At 34.7% G+C, this 19,291-nt stretch overlaps 1 protein-coding gene across 4 annotated transcripts in view; it reads right to left on the bottom strand.

Moving 5' to 3' along the window:
* LRBA (LPS responsive beige-like anchor protein) overlaps positions 1–19,291 on the bottom strand; it is a 743,236-nt gene that overhangs the window by 549,929 nt on the left and 174,016 nt on the right. For all 4 annotated transcript variants that reach the window (XR_014326184.1, XM_082838660.1, XM_082838661.1 and 1 more), the window contains 5 exons: positions 17,104–17,231; positions 16,511–16,618; positions 13,058–13,217; positions 9,330–9,777; positions 608–738 (listed from right to left, as the gene is read on the bottom strand). Coding sequence is in view for 3 of the 4 variants with exons in the window: in XM_082838660.1 (XP_082694786.1) it covers positions 608–738; positions 9,330–9,777; positions 13,058–13,217; positions 16,511–16,618; positions 17,104–17,231 (975 nt within the window). In the remaining variant the exon portion in view is untranslated. The remainder of the gene's footprint in view (positions 1–607; positions 739–9,329; positions 9,778–13,057; positions 13,218–16,510; positions 16,619–17,103; positions 17,232–19,291) is intronic.

Below are 19,291 nucleotides of genomic sequence, written 5' to 3'. Positions count from 1 at the left end.
CATCTAGGGATGTAGGATCTTGCACCCATACATGTGCACCAAAAGGCTTTTACATTTGGAAGGAATAGAGAGAGAGAGGCGGGGCAAAAATCAAATTGTAGTAAGAGTTATTGAACTACTATGACTAATGCTAGAATGATGATAGACTTGAGGGCAGCATTCCCTTTCCAAGCATCTAATTCAAAAACTATGCAAGAGAAAGCAAAGTACTGGATACCATATAAACATCTGGCAACTGATAACCAGATTAAAAGACCAAATGTCAGCAAAACTTTCTCATATTAACCACTATCTATACACATCTTCTCAAGTGAAAGGAAAGGAAAAAAGTATTTTAATAAATCTGTCATTCATTCAACCACCCAACCAGCAGCATCCAATTTGTCATACACTACTATGTTTAAGTGGAGAAAGTATTAAAATCCTTGATTTAATTTATTTCATATTACTCAAATTTATTCAGAAAATCATCAAATAATCAACAACATAATACAAAAGCATAATCATTCAAAATATGCCTAACAAAACTTCTTAACTTAATCAAAAATCCTAAGCTTTGCAATGGGATTAAGAACTTTTTTGTTGAAATCGCTGATAACAAACTCACCAGGTGATTCTCCCCCCACATCTGAGGCTTGGGCTGAATCTACTGAAGAAACCACACTGACAGCATTGGTAGGTATACTTGTAAGTGTTGAAGGTAAGACTGCTGATTTTTTTGTTGCCACGATGACACTTCTGTAATAAAGAAAGTAAATAAATTTTAAAATACAGAAAATCACTCAAGTTAATTACATGAATTTCAAAACAGAAAATAGGAAACCAACTTCTTTTTCCTAACTTTTTCTTATCTCTATTTTGATGTACAACTTAGAATATACTCTCAATAAGAAATCTCTTCAGTGGTGTTCACAGTTATTTATACTTCATTTTTTTAGAATCGAGACAATGTTCTACAGAAATATAATAATCAGTTTTAACATTTCAATTTATATTTATAATATTCTTTAAATTTAGGATCATCTTTAATTATCCACCTTAAAATATAACCAAAGGTATATAGGAAAATAGGAATTTGGCATTCAAGTGGAAAATTAATTAACTTTTTCTTAACCTCAGAAGTGAAGCAGAAAACTCAACATGCTTCTGTAAGGATTTTAAAGCACCACTAAGTTGAAATGATAAAACCTTAGAAATCTTATAAGGTAAGAAAATGCAAGTATGAACAATTTTTTAACATGTACACAAAGTTTTACTTTTTAACTCTCGTAGACTGTCTTATATTACATAGAAAAAACAATGCATAGGCATAAAAAACCTAGATGTAAAAATATCAAATAATCAAATTTGTTCATCTTGGGTATTACTCAAACACAGGTATTTACGATATACCAATTTCATTTAAGTGTAATACTTTAGACCAAAATAGTAACTAAAAGACCTTAATCGGCATAACTTAAAAGGCATTTTTTAATTGAAGTTAGCTCCATAAACATGCAAAACCCCAGTTAATGAGGTAAAGAGGACAGCTAATATATAATGCACTCCCACAGCAGTGCTTACTTTTAATTACCTGGTATTAACCATAAGCCTAAAGTCTTCAACATTCAATTTATTTAATCACATCTTTTGTTGACAATATTGTAACTGCAAGCTTCAAGTACTCCCTTAACAGCTTTAAAGTATTCAGTTCCTAAATAAAGTTACTTAGATACTTGATCCAGATATATGTATTCCACAGTGAAAATTATATAATTCCAGCACTTTAAAAATACATTTTGTTTTTACTGTTACATCAAAAAGAGATAATACAAAGTGAAATAGGTTTCGTTTTACTTCAGTGCCTATCATGTGACAGCAAACACTGTTGCCAATTAAATCAAGTTCTCTTGTGCTAGGCATGGCTTATTCAATGTACTTGGGGGTAGCTGGTGTCACATCATTATAAGGGTGACTGCCAATGTTAACTATACACTAAAAAATAGAAGCAACAGCCACCTGAGCCCTCAATCCAAAATGGTGTGCTTAAATCACGGTAGCTTATATGGGATGAAGATTATTGACTTTAGGGGGAGCAGATGACCCCCTCTGTGCGCACGTGCGTGCGTGTGTGCGTGTGTGTGTGTGTGTGTGTGTGTACACGTGTGCTGGTAGCACATTCAGAAAACAAAAAATGTAATTTGTATATTACCTACCATGGGGCAAATATTTACAAGCCTATTGTTTAAGAAAATCTCTAGCTACCTATTTCCTAGTAACCTATTTTGGGGGAATGGGGGCAGCGGGGGGGATATGGAGAATTTACTTTGACATTTGCTCACAAAAGAAAGAACTAGCAAGATTTAGTTTACAATAGGCAAGTACTGATAGGAGCAACAGAAATTAACATTTAGAAAAGTGAAATTGCTTTTTCTATATTTGAAACTTAAGCCATAAACCTACCCTATGTACCAGCAATTCCACTCTTAGAAATTTCCTCCAGATAACTGAAGTCCACAAAAAATAGGTACAATAACACTCAGATAGCTTTACTGATAAGAGCCAAAAACTGGAAATAGCCCAGAATCCTTTAAGCAGAAAAATGAATAAAAATATGGTGGTGTGTTTTTACAATGGAATAATATCCAACAATAAAAACATACAAACTACTGATTAACATAACACATACGAATCTCAAAAGCATTATGTTGAGTGAAGGAAGCCGTATACAGAGGAACATAAATTTTGTTTTTCCTTTTACATGAAGTTCTAGAAAGACAAAACTAATCTATTGTTTAAAAAATAAATAAAAATAAATTTAAAAAATAGAACAATAATTGCCTGTGCGGGGTGGAGACAGGCATTGGCTGAGAAGGAGCATGAAGGAACTTTCAAGACTGATGATATCTTGATTGGAAATTTAGGTTACACAGGTGTTTAATTTGTCAAAACTCATCAAATGGCATACTTAAAAATTTATGCCTGTTGTTGTATGTACATTTCACCTTAAAAACAGTATTGATGTCTGGTTAGAGATCTGCGCCTGAAATGTTTGAGTAAAGTGATCTGATGTATGCAACTTACTCTGAAATGCATCAGAAAAATAAGAATGACTGATGAATAGAGAGATGGCTATATGGAGAACTCTAAGATGAAGCAAACAGTTAAAGGCTAATTGCAGAATCTCAGTGGTGGGTCTCTGGGTGTTCAGTGTACAATTCTTGCAAATTCTCTGTATGTTTGAATATTTTCATAATAAAATGTTGGAAAGCTGGTAACAAAAAAAAATGTTTACCACAGATGTCCCATAATATGCACAATCTCTATGTGTCCAAGATGGTACAGTTAATAAAAGATAACAAGAGAACTTGACCTCATTTCTATTCCTTTAAACAACTGCCATTAATAATGTTTTTTGTTTGGTTTTTTTTGCGGTACGCGGGCCTCTCACCGTTGTGGCCTCTCCCGCTGCGGAGCACAGGCTCCGGACGCGCAGGCTCAGTGGCCATGGCTCACGGGCCCAGCCGCTCCGCGGCATGTGGGATCTTCCCGGACCGGGGCACGAACCCGCGTCCCCTGCATCGGCAGGCGGCCTCTCAACCACTGCGCCACCAGGGAAGCCCCTAATAATGTTTTCAACCATGAATAATAGCTATACTTTATTTCAGTTCAGTAAATATCTATTGTCCAGTATCTTTCACATATTCTCATTCCTGACACATCTGAAGTGTGGCTTCCTATATGAATTTACATTTAACTAGCACTCCTTACACACTACTGCAATATGCTGTTATGGTTCTTGAACTGAGCATGTACATGCTTTCACAACTCCAGTCCTCTATGTGCTATTTCTCTACCAAGACGCCTTCCTCTTAGTCCTGCTTGCCAGCTAACTTCCTTCTCACCTTTCAAAACCTTGCTCAAAGGTAAGCCTCCCCAGATTGCCAAGTCAGAGTCCACTATTCTTTGTGCTTCTACATGATCCTATTATATAAACTTAATAAATTATTAATGAATGCTACGATTAAGCGCTGCCAATATGCCAAGAATTATTACTCAATTCACAAAACAATCCTAACATACAAATTACCTCCATTTAAGAAAATTTAAAAAGTAAACCTCAGAAAGGTAAAGTAACTTGCCAAGGTAAATGGCAGAACTGTCCCACAATTCTGGGTTTATCTAAACAAGAGCCTCTAATTTGAACTGTTTCCTCATACTGACCTTTACGTTTTATTGAGATATAATTCACATTCCATACAATTTATTCATGTACAGTATACAATTAAATGGTTTTTAGAATGTTCATAGAATTGTGCAACCATCACCACAATCATATTAACATTTAAAGGTAATTCTATATTATAATCATCTATAAGCAATGGTAATAAATATTTCCAAGATATTAAATATGTACTACTACTACTAAAATACAAAAATATATCTGATCAGAAATGGAAAAGTTGCATTCTTTAGCCCCACTATGTACTTAGTACATAATAGAAAAATAAAATTAATCAATGTCCAAATCAATGACTGATTCAAATCATCACTGAAGAAGTAACATAATAATACTTTAGCTTTGGGCCACATAAAAACAAAGAAAATTCAGTAACAAAGATTCCCTTAAAAGGACACTAAGCAGTAGGCAGATTTCAGGATATTTTCATTCCAACTGTTTTTACTATTGTTAAATTATAAAATTTCTGTGTACAAGACTAAAATCTTCAATATGCGGGGGGTCTTTAAGCTATCATATTTATCATGTATGAAAGTGTAAATCTAAACTAGTAAAGCATATCTTAAAGTTTTAATAAAATGCCATTGTTCTCAGGCTACAGCTTAAGTTTAAAAGACAAATTAAAAGACATTTAAAAGACATTTAAAAGACATTTTAAAAGACATTTAAAAGACATTTTAAAAGACAAATTGAAATTTAAAAGACAAATTGAAAAGACAAATTGAAATCCATTTAAAAGACAAATTGAAATCCTTGTTAATTTTCAAGAAACAAATTACTGAATTTTTAATATCAGCCATCAATTTTAACAAAAAGCACTTCAAACTTTTTTGGCATAAAAAATTTGGAAGACAGGTAAGTCTTTTAGTTATATAAGCTATTTTTCCAAACTTTCAATTAAAAACCAAATATTAAAGTATAAAATTTCACATATTATTGCTTTTTTCTTTATACTCACCAACTTTAATGAACAATTAGTATTTGTGAGCACTATGCTAAGGACATATATGAATTATGTTATTTATATTTATAACAACCTATGAGGGAATTATTTATATGTATAACAACCCATGAGGTAAGTACTACATATTATTATCCCCATTTTACAGATGAGAAAGAAGTAATTTTCCTAAGTCTCCAGAGATAGAGTATAAACACTTGACTTTTTTTTTCTTACCTGAACTAGGGATACTTTTTTAAAGATTTCTTTTTATTGAGTAACGACATAAAGCAACAATGTCTTCCAGATCACTAAGGTTCAGAAGTTCCATTTCAGAATTATATCAGTTTGAATTATCACAAACTTTCACATAAATGCTATTTTCTTTAACATGCAAATAGTTCACTAAAGGAGAAAAGAGCATTTTAAGCCTAGTACTTTAGTCCCTAAGGATCTAGCTGAAAAGCCAGACAAGCCCTTGAACTTTATCAAGATAAATCCCTGGCATCCGCTAATCACCAGAGAGGATCTTCAAATTAGATAAGAGCAAGAATGTTGGCATGGGAATGAACACAAACACCTTGCCATCCACAAAGGCCCACAACCTGGCAGCCTTTCAGCAAGGTTCCACTCATGTAGCTGTTACTCTAAACGTTCCAGCTCTTGCTTGGAAGTTGATAATTCTTAAGATATGAGGAGAGTTGTGATTTCTGACACAGCATTCCAGAGATAAATACATGATCAGACGGACGCTTTGAAATTCTCAAAGATATTCCTCTGGTCTAAAGCTGCATGAAAATAGTTTTTCAAAAGGTGTCTCTTGCTAAGAAAAAGAGGGGGTAAAAACAGAGCAGTTTGCTTGCCATCAGATAGTATGTTAAATGCATACCAGACATGTAAGTTCCAAATAACCTCCTGAAAAATGCTATCACCAAAATTCCCCTTTGTTTCCTGTTTCAATAAACCCCTTTAAAATGTATTCCCTGTGCACAGTTTCCTAAATAAGTTTGTAACCTACACACTGAAGGTATCATTAAGGCATAGACAATTTCTATGCTATTTAAAAAGAAATAAATCCCAAAATACATGAAATTTGGGGAATTTATAAGGAAACAACCTTGAGTATATTAGTAAGATTTATTAAATATAAAACTCCACCCTTAAGTTATTCTCACTATTCAATCTAAGACTAATACAAATTTAAACAAATTCATAAAAATTGTGAATATCAGAGAAAACCTAATCATTTACACCTCTTCTCACCCTCAAAATATAGCCATTGCAGTTTGTTATAAATTTTTTGAAGCATATGGGAACATATGTATCTATCTTTTCAAAAGATCATAAATTCCAAACTAAACTGTACTCTGCTTTTTCCACTTAATAATATATCTTCAATATCATTTTACATCAATACATCAGTTGTGCTTTTCTCTCATTAGTGGCTGCATAGTATTTACTATATTCATAGGAAACAACACATGTAACCAATTCTTAATAAATTGGCAACTACGTTTGCATAGCATAGCCAAATGACAGGATTTAGAGTCCACTGGCCATGGTTTAAATTTTAGCTCCACCATTTATTAGCACAAAAGCTTAAAGCATTTATTTACTTTCCCTGTGCCTCAGGTTTCATCATCTGTAAAGTAAGAATAAAAGCAGTATCTATCTATCCACCTACCTACCTACCTATCTAAAAAATGCACTTTAATACACCTTCACAGGGTAAAAGCTCAATAGGTATTAGCTTAACTATGAAATTCCTCTTGCAGAAAGAAAACATTTTATACTTGCATATATCTTCTGTATAAGCTTATATAATTAGGTTTACATATTTTAAATTTTAATTAACTGCCAATTTTCCCTCAGATAAATTGTACCAATATGCCCTCTCAACAATATAAAAGTGTTTCTTCATACCCTCATTAAGACTAGGTATCATCTTTTAAACTTCTGGATTTCTTCATGCTAAGTGTTATAGATTAATATATCTTCAATATCATTTCACACCAGTACATATTGTTCTGCTTTTGTTCTCTTTAATAGCTGTATAGTATTGCACAGTGTAAGGGTAAGGGAATTGAGTCTCAGGAGGATGAGGTAATTTGTCCAAATTCATTAATAAGTAACAGAGCCAGAACTCAAACAGTTTCATCTCATTTCTAGAGTCAATATTCTAACTCCTATATTATAAAGCCTAATAAAAAAGAAAAAGACATCTGAATCTAGCAGCCACTATATCTATAATGTCACATTAGACATATACCAATATGCTATTTACCTGGAATTTAGACTCTGTCAATCTCATCATTCCACAACATTGACCTAATCTTTAAACAGATGTAGAGGGAGTAAGATGATAGAGGATGATGGCAAAAAGATTTTCCATTAAAATTATATATTCCCTGTGTTCTTTCAGAGCATATTAATTATATAAATAATTTTAACCAGCTTGGATATCTAATGTGCCAGCAGGTCTGAAGTAGAAAACTAGGAGATGAGATGAAATACAGAGAACAGGAGACACAAAGAAATAACCAGACAGAAGGAAATTATGATGAGGATATACCAAAAGAAAACAGAAGCCAACTGGAAGGAAATCCCACTGGCCAAATCAGAGACAATCTGAGCATCAATATAAACAATAACAATAATATTATAATTCATCCTATAAAGTATGAAACCGTAAGGTCATATGATGAATGTACTGAATTCATTTGATGAGGAGGGTAACAGTTTCTAAACCCCTCTTCCCAGGGAGTACCTTAACAGTGGAGAAATCCGGAAAATACCATTTCTATAAATGATCAGAATGAGTATCACCAGTAATGAAACAAAACCATGTGCCACTTGTTAGAATACAACAGGAAGAAATAGCATCACTTCTGTGATATTACTTCCAAAGATGCTTTAGCTTGAATCTAATCCCCAGGACACTAATTAGACAAATCTAAACTGAGGGACATTATACAGAACAGCTGGGCTCTCATCTTCTGAAGTGTCGAGGTCATTAAATTTAAGGAAAGACTAAAGAACTGTTCTTCCAAATTGAAGGAGGATAAAGAGACACAACAAAATACAACACATAAGTCTGAATTCGATCCTTTTACTATAAAGAGCATTACCGAGAAAATTAGTGAAACTTGAAAGGTGTTTCGAGATTTGACGGTAGTATTAATATTATATCAATGTTAATTTCCTTATTTTGATGAATGTATTGTGGTTATGTAGAAAATATACAATAAAATATTCAAAAGGCTTGTAGTACTGTATCAATTTTCCCTCAACAGATTCAGGAAAAATAAAATTTCTTTTAACTGGCAACTTTTCTATAAGGCAGAGCTTGTTTTCAGATAAAAATACTGATTTTTGAAAAAGAATATGCTTAACAACTCTCATACATACATGTCTTACAGGCAGAATTTCAGAAAATTTAATATAAAGAAAATTTTCAAGCAAATTGGCCAAAGGTTTCTTAGGACAGCAGAACCAACAAAGTCAGGAATCTATAGTTAGCTTTCTCAAGCTGTCAAGACTCTGAACACTTTGTTGAATTCCTGAATCTGTCGGAATCCACAGATTCCCACCTATTTTCACAAAGGCTGGCACAGTACTGACAGCAGGGGAATGAAAGGTAACCATTTGTAAATATAGGTGATTTTTAAGTTGTAACAGACGAAGAAAAAATTATTTAATATACAACTTGCCAATGTAATATTAAAATTATTCTTAAACAATCTTAATAATTATGTTGATAAATAAAAATTTGAAATGATATACAAACCATACAACAAAATATCCTTATAATTTTTAAAACGATATCAAAACATCCCTTTTTAATGTTGAAGCTACAAAATTTAACAAAGTTAAATTCTTGTTTAACATTTAAATCCTTATAATTTATATATTTATAAACTAATGAGAACCTACTGTATAGCACAGGGAACTCTACTCAGTGCTGACCTAAATGAGAAGGAAATCCAAAAAAGAGGGGATATATGTATACCTATAGTTGATTCACTTTGCTGTACAGTATACACTAACACAACATTGTAAAGCAACTATACTCCAATAAATTTATATATTTATATATTTATAACCTTTAAATCCTTATAATTTATATATTTAAATCCTTATATTTATATATTTAAAGACTATTTACAGTACCTGTCAAAAGATCTGAACTGCACAGGCTGCTCAACAGATAGATCACCAAGAGCTCCAAGGCAGGCTGGTGGCAGAAGGGCAGGGTCCACTGTGACTCCATCTCCTGGTATGTTAACCAAGCTTCGGAGAATGTCCTTCACATTGATATTTTTTGAAACGGGAACTGATGGTGCAGCCTTGTTATCCAATTCATTTTCTCCATCACTTTTGGTCTCCTGAGATTTACTGACTTCTGAAGAAAGAGTGCACAGCACCTCACTGATGGCATCTGGGCCTGCACTGACACTTGGAGGTGCTACAGGAGGAGCTACGTCCACATTGCTTCCTAAACCAGTAGCCATTTCTTCCCCAATGCCTGAGTCCCTCCTTCGAGCAGATGATGCACTTTCAGATTCTTCCATGGATGCTGGAGTTAATGGACTGAATGCTGCTGGTGAGTTTTCTCCATCTTACCCAGAAAAAGAAGAAAAGTATGAATTAAAAAATTTACAACTCATTTTAAAAAGGTACACTCAGTCCTAATTATTTTAAATTATGAAATATACAGCATGTTCTAAAAGGTAAAAAACAAATTAAATAATCTATAAAATGTACTCAGTAAATAGATGGTTTAATAAAATAATAATAATATAATAATAATAAATAATAACAAAATATCTTAGAAAACCCCAAACTGAATATGACATACCAATGGGTAGCAATACAAGGTTGAAAGCCATTGGCCTATAAGAAAAAGTCCAAAATCCCTAGGATAAAGTACAAGGTTCTTCAATAATGTGAGTCAGCTAAGTTGTAAACTTTATCAGGGCAGGGAATGTACGTTCTTTAACACTTCATCTCCAGCACCTATGACAATGCCTGGGCCTACAACAATGCCTGGCAAGTAGTAGGTAGTCAATAAGTATTTTTCAGATGACTATTCAACTCCAGCTTTATCTCCTGCTACTCATGGCATAACACATAGTACTTTACAACACCAATAATTACCTCTACCTCAATCATGGTTTCTACTGCTAGAACACTTGTTACCACTCCTAAATAACTGAATAATTCAATGGTCCTTAAAATCTAGTTCAACAGGGAGCATCACCTTTTCTACTTGATTTTCATTCCCCCCAATCAGGTGTTCACTCCATTCCAACAAAAATGCTCCATCTTGCTAAATCCAATGGTCAGTTCTCAGTCCTAACAGCACTTGACATAGCAGCAGCAACTGATTATTCTCTCCAACGTGACAATACTTTTTTCACTTGGCTTACAGGACACGATGCTCTTCTGGTTTCTCATCTACTACCTTACTGTTGTTCCTTCCTTACCTCCTTCACTTCTTTTTCTCCTGGATTTCTTAACTTGAAGGGACTTAGTACTCAGTTCTTAATCCTTTTATCTTCTCTATCAACATTTATTTCCTTAGTGGTCTCATTAACTCTCAAAGTTTTAAATACCACTATTTCAATAAATAAATACACAAATAAATAAAATTCAGACTGTTATATATAACTGCCTACTCTGCATCTTCTTTTATATGTCTAAAAGACATCACAAACTCAACATGTTGGAAACGGAATTTCTTATCTTCTTCCTTTAGTATGTTTCACCTTCAGTCTATCCAAGTGCACCTTATAATCATTCTTGACTACCTTCCATCTTTTGCATATCCACAGCAAATATTTTAAAATCCTGTTTTCTCACTATCAAAATATATCCAGAATCTGACTGCTTCTCACTAGCCCTACAGCTACCACCCTAGTCCATCCCCAAAATTACCTCTTGCCTAGGTTATTGCAATATCCTCCTAACTGGCTATGTTAAGACTGTGACATTAATGCTTCTATTGGCCATGCTTCCTGGTATTCACCCCCTTGAGAAGTCGTTGAGTCTGGGCTGGGCCTGACTCACTGTAACTAACCGAATGTGGTAGAAGTGGGCCAGTTCTGTGCCCAAGCTTAAGATCTGGCAATCTGTACATTCTCAGAATCTCTGAACACCTCTATAAACCATCTGGCTACCTGGTTGGAGTAAAACCAAGAAATTCATCTGAGAACAAGTAGCAAGGCCCCACACGTACAACCCCAGCTTAGCCATTTCAGTCATTCAGCCCTAGCTCTTGGAGCCATTCTAGCTGAGGCACTAGATTAATGAGGAGAAAAGCGATTTCGGATTTTCCAACCCCAGCAAACAACAGGGGTTGAATCATTACCACTGAATCATAGCAGGGATGAATCATTACCACTGCGACTTATCTGAATCAAATTCATGGAATCATGATAACAAGACTAAAACAGTGAGTTTTAGCTTCGAGGTAACATGTAACACAGCAGTACATAACTAAAACATTGGTTTTTCTTGCCCCATAGGGTGTATTCTTAAAACAGAATCCCAAGTGTTACTTTTAAAAACATATATCAATTCTAACTCCTGTACTCAAAACCCTCCAATAATTTCTCATTCTCCTTAGAGTGAAAATCCCTTTCTCCTTAGAGTGAAATACCCCCTTTCTCCTGGTCATTCCTGATAATTTTCCCCATTCAATTCTTCTTTTCTTAGGACTTAACACCTTCTAAAATAATCAATACTATACAATTTATTTATTAAATGCACTTATTTTCTACTTCCTCTCACTAGAATTCAAGCTCCAGGAGGGCAGACGTTTTTTTTTCTTTTGTTCATTAATAATGAACAAGAACCTAGGAGGTACGGAATGAATATTGATTGGATAAATAAATCACCCCTGTTGGGTAACAGCTACTTCTATAACTACAATACCTGCTTCTCTATAACTGGCAGCTAATTTTATAACTTTCCCTATAACTGGCAGCTAATTTTATAACTCCAATTATTATAGTTATTTGTTAACAAATCTGTCTCTTAAGAAAATATGTTATTTATTCTTTACAACAAATGTGGAGTTAAACAAAAATGTTTAATATTTTATTTGTAAAGAATAACATATTCTCGGGCTTCCGTGGTGGCTCAGTGGTTAAGAATCCGCCTGCCAATGAAGGGGACACAGGTTCAAGCCCTGGTCCGGGAAGATCCCACATGCCACAGAGCAGCTAAGCCCATGCACCGCAACTACTGAGCCTGCGCTCTAGAGCCCGCGAGCCACAACTACTGAAGACCACAGGCCTAGAGCCCATGTTCCGCAACAAGAGAAGTCACCGCGGGCTTCCCTGGTGGCGCAGTGGTTGAGAGTCCGCCTGCCAATGCAGGGGACACAGGTTCTTGCCCCGGTCCGGGAAGATCCCACATGCCGCAGAGCGGCTGGGCCCGTGAGCCATGGACACACTGAACCTGTGTGTCCGGAGCCTGTGCTCCACAATGGGAGAGGCCACAACAGTGAGAGCCCCGCATACCGCAAAAAAAAAAAAGAAAAGTCACCACAGTGAGAACCCACGCACCACAACAAAGAGTAGCCCCTGCTTGCCACAACTAGAGAAAGCCCGCACGCAGCAACGAAGAACCAAAGCAGCCAAAAATAAATAAATAAATTTATTTTTTTTTTTTAAAAAAAGAATAACATTTTCTCATCTTTCAAATACATGGCTCACTTAACGAACAGAAACCATCTCCCAATTGCAATGGTACTTAAAATATTTGGTTATTAGTAAAAATAAATACATACTCTCACTTTATACATAAATTCCAGAATCAATATTTTAACTATCATAAGTAGGTAATGTTTTACTTGAACTTTGGATGCCAGATAATAAAATACAGAAACTTACCAGGGAGTGATAAATTCCCGCTTTCACTACCAGTTTCCTTAAAAGACTGGCTATGCCTTTCATTTTGGGGTTCCAAAATGTCTCTGTACTTCGAGACCATAAGAACAGAGATAAAGTATACAACTGCCAAGGCTAAAAACTGTGCTTGTTTGCTATCCTCCTGGGGAAAAACAAAAGGAGTTGATCAAGCCACTATTAAATAACATGTTTGAATCTTACTTTACATGACAACATTCAAATAGAAAACATGTTCACAAATCTTTCAATATACACAGAAAATAGTAATGAATTCACCTGAGCAAAGATTAGGCAAATACTCTTGGAAAAATGCCTGTAAATATTAGGTTTTATGCTTGTGAAACATGAAAAGAGAGAAGCTGGCTTGTTTTTTTAAATTAAGTAACTAAATCTGAAGAGATATGTCCTAATATACTTTGTAAGGTTAATCAAACAGCAATTATCATTATATGTGAACAACTATCTTTGCTTCCAACCATAAGAATTAAAATGTTTTAAAAAATCAGAATAACAGTTTTCCTAAAAGACAAGCATTCAAGATTTTTTAAAGTAACGTTACCACATACAGAACGGGATGCCAAAGAAATTCTCAAGAGTATTTTAAAATAATACAGACTCAAGTGTCCATAATTGAAAATACAGTGTCTGCCAGAAAGAAAAGGACAAACTAGACTGACCTCTAAAGAGGTCCAGGCTTCATCTCAGCTCTACAGATCACTTACATACCTGTACATCAATGACCAGTTCACCTAGTCAAATTCCCCATTTTCAAAGGAACATTGTACACATCACTGATTTTGATAACTTTTCAAAACAGGTTTGAACTTAATTAATTTAAAGGAAAAACTCAAATTCTTCCAGCAAATCCTGAAAACTAAAGGTACCTCAAGTAGCAGCTAAATATAGGATAAGCGAAACAAAGAACACGGTTGCCTAGCAGATAAATAAATGGAAACAATTGGCACAAATGAAACTGAAGGTTAACAATTAACAAATATCAAAAGTTTTGGACACAATTTCAGAGAAAAAATGAGATCTGAGTCTACTGAACCTATCTACTTGATAGGATTATTAGACGTATTGTATGTATAATCTAACAAGAATCTATGGTACTTTTTAGGTTCATGTGTAAGATCTTATCAGTCTTGATGGAAAAGATATACGTACATTTTTCCTTTTTTTATTAACCATCCCTTTTCTCCAGAAACTCCTCTGTTCCTCTGCCACACAGTTCCACCATCTATTATAGTAACTGCTGTTAATGGTATCAACATTAAAAACATAGGCAAATAACTTGCTTGGTCTGCTTATTCTTTTTTTTTTTTTTTGCAGTACATGGGCCTGTCACTGTTGTGGCCTCTCCCATTGCAGAGCACAGGCTCCAGACGCGCAGGCTCAGTGGCCATGGCTTACAGGCCTAGCTGCTCCGCGGCATGTGGGATCTTCCCAGACTGGGGCACGAACCCGTGTCCCCTGCATTGGCAGGCGGACTCTCAACCACTGCGCCCCACCAGGGAAGCCCTGCTTAATCTTTTATAAATTATTTACACCTATCTAATCTTTATTTAGCCCATTAATATGTTCCGTGTTTACTAACTACAGTATGAAGTTTACAGTGTATGCCTGATTTGTGCCCAAATAAAAAATATCCCATAGATCCTTATGTTTAAGTCCTAACTCCTAAAACAAATTTACTTTCAATTGTAGCTGTCATTTATTGAATACTTACTGTGAGTCAGGCACTGTGCTATATTCATTAACCCATTTAAATAAGATGAGGCCTAGAGAAGTTAAGTAATTTACCTAAGGGCATACAGTAAATGAAAAAGCAAATCTGAACTCAGATTAGACTGATTAAAAACCTTAGCTTTTAACCTCAAGGTAATAATTTATTTATATCCCCAGTTTTAGGTCATTTCCTTTTTCTTCAAAGTTTGCTCTTTTTGAATTATGGTTTTCTCAGGGTATATGCCCAGTAGTGGGATTGCTGGGTTGTATGGTAGTTCTATTTTTAGTTTTTTGAGGAACTTCCATACTGCTCTCTATAGTGGCTGTATCAATTTACATTCCCACTAACAGTGCAGGAGGTTACCCTTTTCTCCACACCCTCTCCAGCATTTATTGTTTGTAGATTTTTTGATGATGGCCATTCTGACCACTGTGAGGTGCTACCTCACTGTAGTTTTGGTTTGCATTTCCATTAGAGAATTTTTTAAGCCAAAGAGTTACATCATCTATTCTAGATTTTGAAACTTCATTCTAGGAAATACAAAGTTACGGGGCAATAGACTCAACAACTGCTCAAGGAAAGAGAATGGGGAGAGAAGGAAGCAGCAATATTTGGTTCTAAAGTGGACCACAGTCAGTGGGTTCTAAAAAGCAAAAGTAATGGTTTCTTCATTAAAGGAATAATAACAGCTACCAAAAAGCAAAAAATTGAGATCCAGGGAGGCATTATAGTACAATGGTTAAGATCAAAGTTTCAAGAATCAGACTCCCTAGGTCCTTAATCCACTTCTACCTCTCACTACTTGTAGGATTTTAAGCAGACTATTTAAGCTAATACTGCTATCTTTCTCATAGGATTATTCTGTGAATTAAATAAGGTAATACATATAAATCATCCAGTTATATGCTTAATACAAAATAAACTATTAGTTATAGCTAATAATTATTACCTATAACTACTTTTAACAAATTGTATACTTGTATAAAGCTTAGTGAAGAATCAAAAGAGGACAAAAACACTGGAGAAAGAGAAGGGAAAGTTAAAAATTCAAGTTATAAAGTTTATTTTTAAAAAATGTATACGTAATATAGAGCAGCTAGTACTAAACACACAGTAAGTGTTCAATAAATATTAATGATTATACTTTTTTTATATGACTTTACAATTCCTACATGAAATTCTGCCATATTATATATCAAAATTAGCTAAAACGAAACTATTTTTCATCTTTAAAAAATTTAAAACACCACTCCCGACATTTCATCGTGTATTTTTATATCATATAAAACTTTCAGAGCACAGATTCTGGAGTTAGAATCCTATCATTTACTAGCTCCATTAGCTTGAACAAGTTACCCAAGCTCTCTGTGTTTCAAATTCCTCATTCATGAAATGGGAATTACAAAGTACACAAATCAAGAAGTTGTTGGAATGAATAAGAACATATGAAGCACTTACAATGCTTACTATGTAATAATGTGTTTTTCTTTTTGGTAGCAATACTCTGATATATTAGCTCCATTTATATAAACAATATTTTTAATATTCTAAGATTCTAAAATCATTGTCAAGAGAACTGGTATCTAGGCCTTCTTATTTCTACCTGACTATTTTATATCACAAAGAGTGTTCACTCTCAATACTTTGGGCCTCAGAGGAAATATGTATCAGCTAAGAGAATATGTAAAAGAAATACTGTAACTTACTATGTCTCTGAAGACAACTGCCCTAAGTCGATTAATATCCATGTCTTGTAGAAGCCTGTCAAAATCTCTTACTGGAGATATACCACCAGTTACAATATCCACCGGACTCTATTTAAGACAAAAAAAAATAAATATATACATTACACAGACATTTTAAAAAATAAACAGTATTCCATAGGCTATAATGTTGCTTTTCCCAGTTTATTTTCCTACTTCTTTCTGTCTTCTTTTTTTTGGGTGTCAGGATGGGGGTGGGGGATGTAGAAGGGAGTCATGAAGGAAAAAAGAAACTGCATGCTAACTCACCGTTTCACCAAGTACGTGAAACACAAATTGACATACTTGAAGGAAAAGGTATCATGGACACAAGGAAAGTAAACATTTGGAAAAGCAGACAAGATTAAGTATAAGCAAATCTTTACTGTATACTTAAACACAAATATTTGAAGGTTATGTCCACAGGCTAAAATAACTATTTTAGGACCTCTGTCAAATTTATTTAACTTTATGTTGAAATGAACAAATAAATTTAAGATCTTAATCGTAAAATGAGAGAATGCTTTTTTATTTAATTAATTATTCTGTATGCTTACCTTTGCTGCAGAGTTCCCCATGGGAATCAGGCTGTGTGTTGTTTTCTGGACTTTTCCTGCTTTGCCTTTAGTTTTCAGCTGTGAATGCTGTTGACACTCTAAGCAATTCCTTACTGCCACTGCACACACTGTAATTTATTTTAAGGAAAAAGTTGGGCAAGAAAAAATTATATTTAAGATTATGAGACTGACGAAACTCACCTATACGAGTTACATAAGATTTGAAACATTACCTTCAGCAAATTTCTAAAATGTCCCTGGGCTTTATCACCCACTGTTTGTTTTCTGACTTTGTTAGCTACTCTGTTAGGGCCCACTGCTAAAAGAGAATCAGTTCAGGAACCTTAATAAACACTGTACTGTTTCTTAGGTCTCACATAAGCTACTTGAAATAATCGTCTATGGAGGAAAAGATAGGGAAGAAAAGAACTTTTTTTGAAGGTGTAAGAAAGTAGAAAGTAAATCACATTGCCATCAACTAGTCCAGGGTAAAATAACCTTCTATTACCTTCATTAAAGTACAATAGTTAAACTAGAAACTTGCATGTTTTTCTTAAAATTTTTATCATTACAGCATGATATTAATAGAGACTGAGAGAGGGTAGAGCATTAAAAGGAATATTTATAGAATCTACCTTTTACTGGCTTTCATTAAAACTGTTTAAAAGGCGGGGGACAAAAAAGAGATTGTGATTAATATACAGTCTAAAATTACCTCTCTAAGCATCTCACTTAGGCAATTAACTCAAGTTATTTAGAAATTAATTTCGAATTTTAAGTAATAAATTAGGTAATACACAACTGACTATGAATTGATTGATATCATGTAATCATCTCAATTCCCAACCAATCTGGTAGCACTGAAGGTATTTGTCTCAACAAGAGTGAGAGAGCAAATTAGGAACTAAATAGCAAACTTAAGTGATAACGACCTTAACTGTCACCAGACTATCATATGGCTAGCACACACAGAATTGAAAAGGGAAAGTACTGAGAAAGGTGCTGAAAGAGAGCAACAACAGTTGGGAAAAGGGAAGGAACACAGTGAAGAAGGGAGGGAGAGAGAATATGGAATACAACTCTGTCAAATTTGGAGTCAGGCCCAGGAAAATAACTCTTCCACTACTTTCATCACACGTTGCATAAAATCAAGTTTGGGTCTGCATTACAAAGTTAAAAACCACATTTGAATGCCTAGTATCAATCAATCTCAGTAGCACAGTTTCTTCTTACCATTGCCATCCTACATTCTCAACCCCAACTTCAGGAAAACAGGAGTGAGGAGACCAGGGATCAAAACATATGGACTGGGACTTCCCTGGTGGCGCAGTGGTTAAGAATTTGCCTGCCAATGCAGGGGACGCGGGTTCAAGCCCTGGGAAGATCCCACATGCCACGGAGCAACTAAGCCCGTGCGCCACAACTACTGAGCCTGCGCTCTAGAACCTGCCTGCCACAACAACTGAAGCCTAGAGCCTGCAACAAGAGAAGCCATCACCATGAGAAGCCTGCGCACTGCGTCGAAGAGTAGCCCCCACTCACCACAACTAGAGAAAAGCCCGCATGCAGCAACGAAGACCCAACGCAGCCATAAATTAATTACTTATTTTTTTTAAAAAAACAAAAACATTTGGACTGTTTACCAAGCTTACCATATTCTATTAAGTGATCCTGAACAAGGAGAACATGTGGTGCTGGAGTACACTGAATTATTTCCTTATTTTCTTCTACAGTTATGAAAATGAGGGAGATACGGTATTCCCCTAGCTTCTGAATCTAATACTTCTTGAGTATAGTGAAGCACTGCTAGTGTAGTCTTGTACTTTCAATTCCAAAAGTGCACTCTTTTTAGGAAAGTGGAAAGGTTTTAAAAATGGCATATACAAAAGCAATGGGTTCTAAATATTTTAAGTATATTACTGATATAAAGTTTAAGGGTGTATCTTATAACAGAAAGAGTAGGAACATTAGTTAAACTATATTCAAATTCCAGCTCTACCAATTTACAGCTTTTAAATTTTTGGCAAATTTCCTAATTTCTTTGATCTCAATTTTCCTCATGAAAAAAAGGAAGAAAATACAAATGAATGAATGGCTGGAAGAAAATGATCAGTGACTCGTGAAAATCAGCAATGACATATGACAGTCAATAAATGATAGCTTCTGTTTTGTTGTGCTTACCGTTTCA

This window comes from Leucopleurus acutus (genome assembly GCF_964270905.1).
Source record: "Leucopleurus acutus genome assembly, chromosome: 4".
Taxonomy (NCBI): domain Eukaryota; kingdom Metazoa; phylum Chordata; class Mammalia; order Artiodactyla; family Delphinidae; genus Leucopleurus; species Leucopleurus acutus.
Note: the sequence above shows the minus strand (reverse complement) of the source record. Positions and strands in the feature narration are given on the sequence as shown.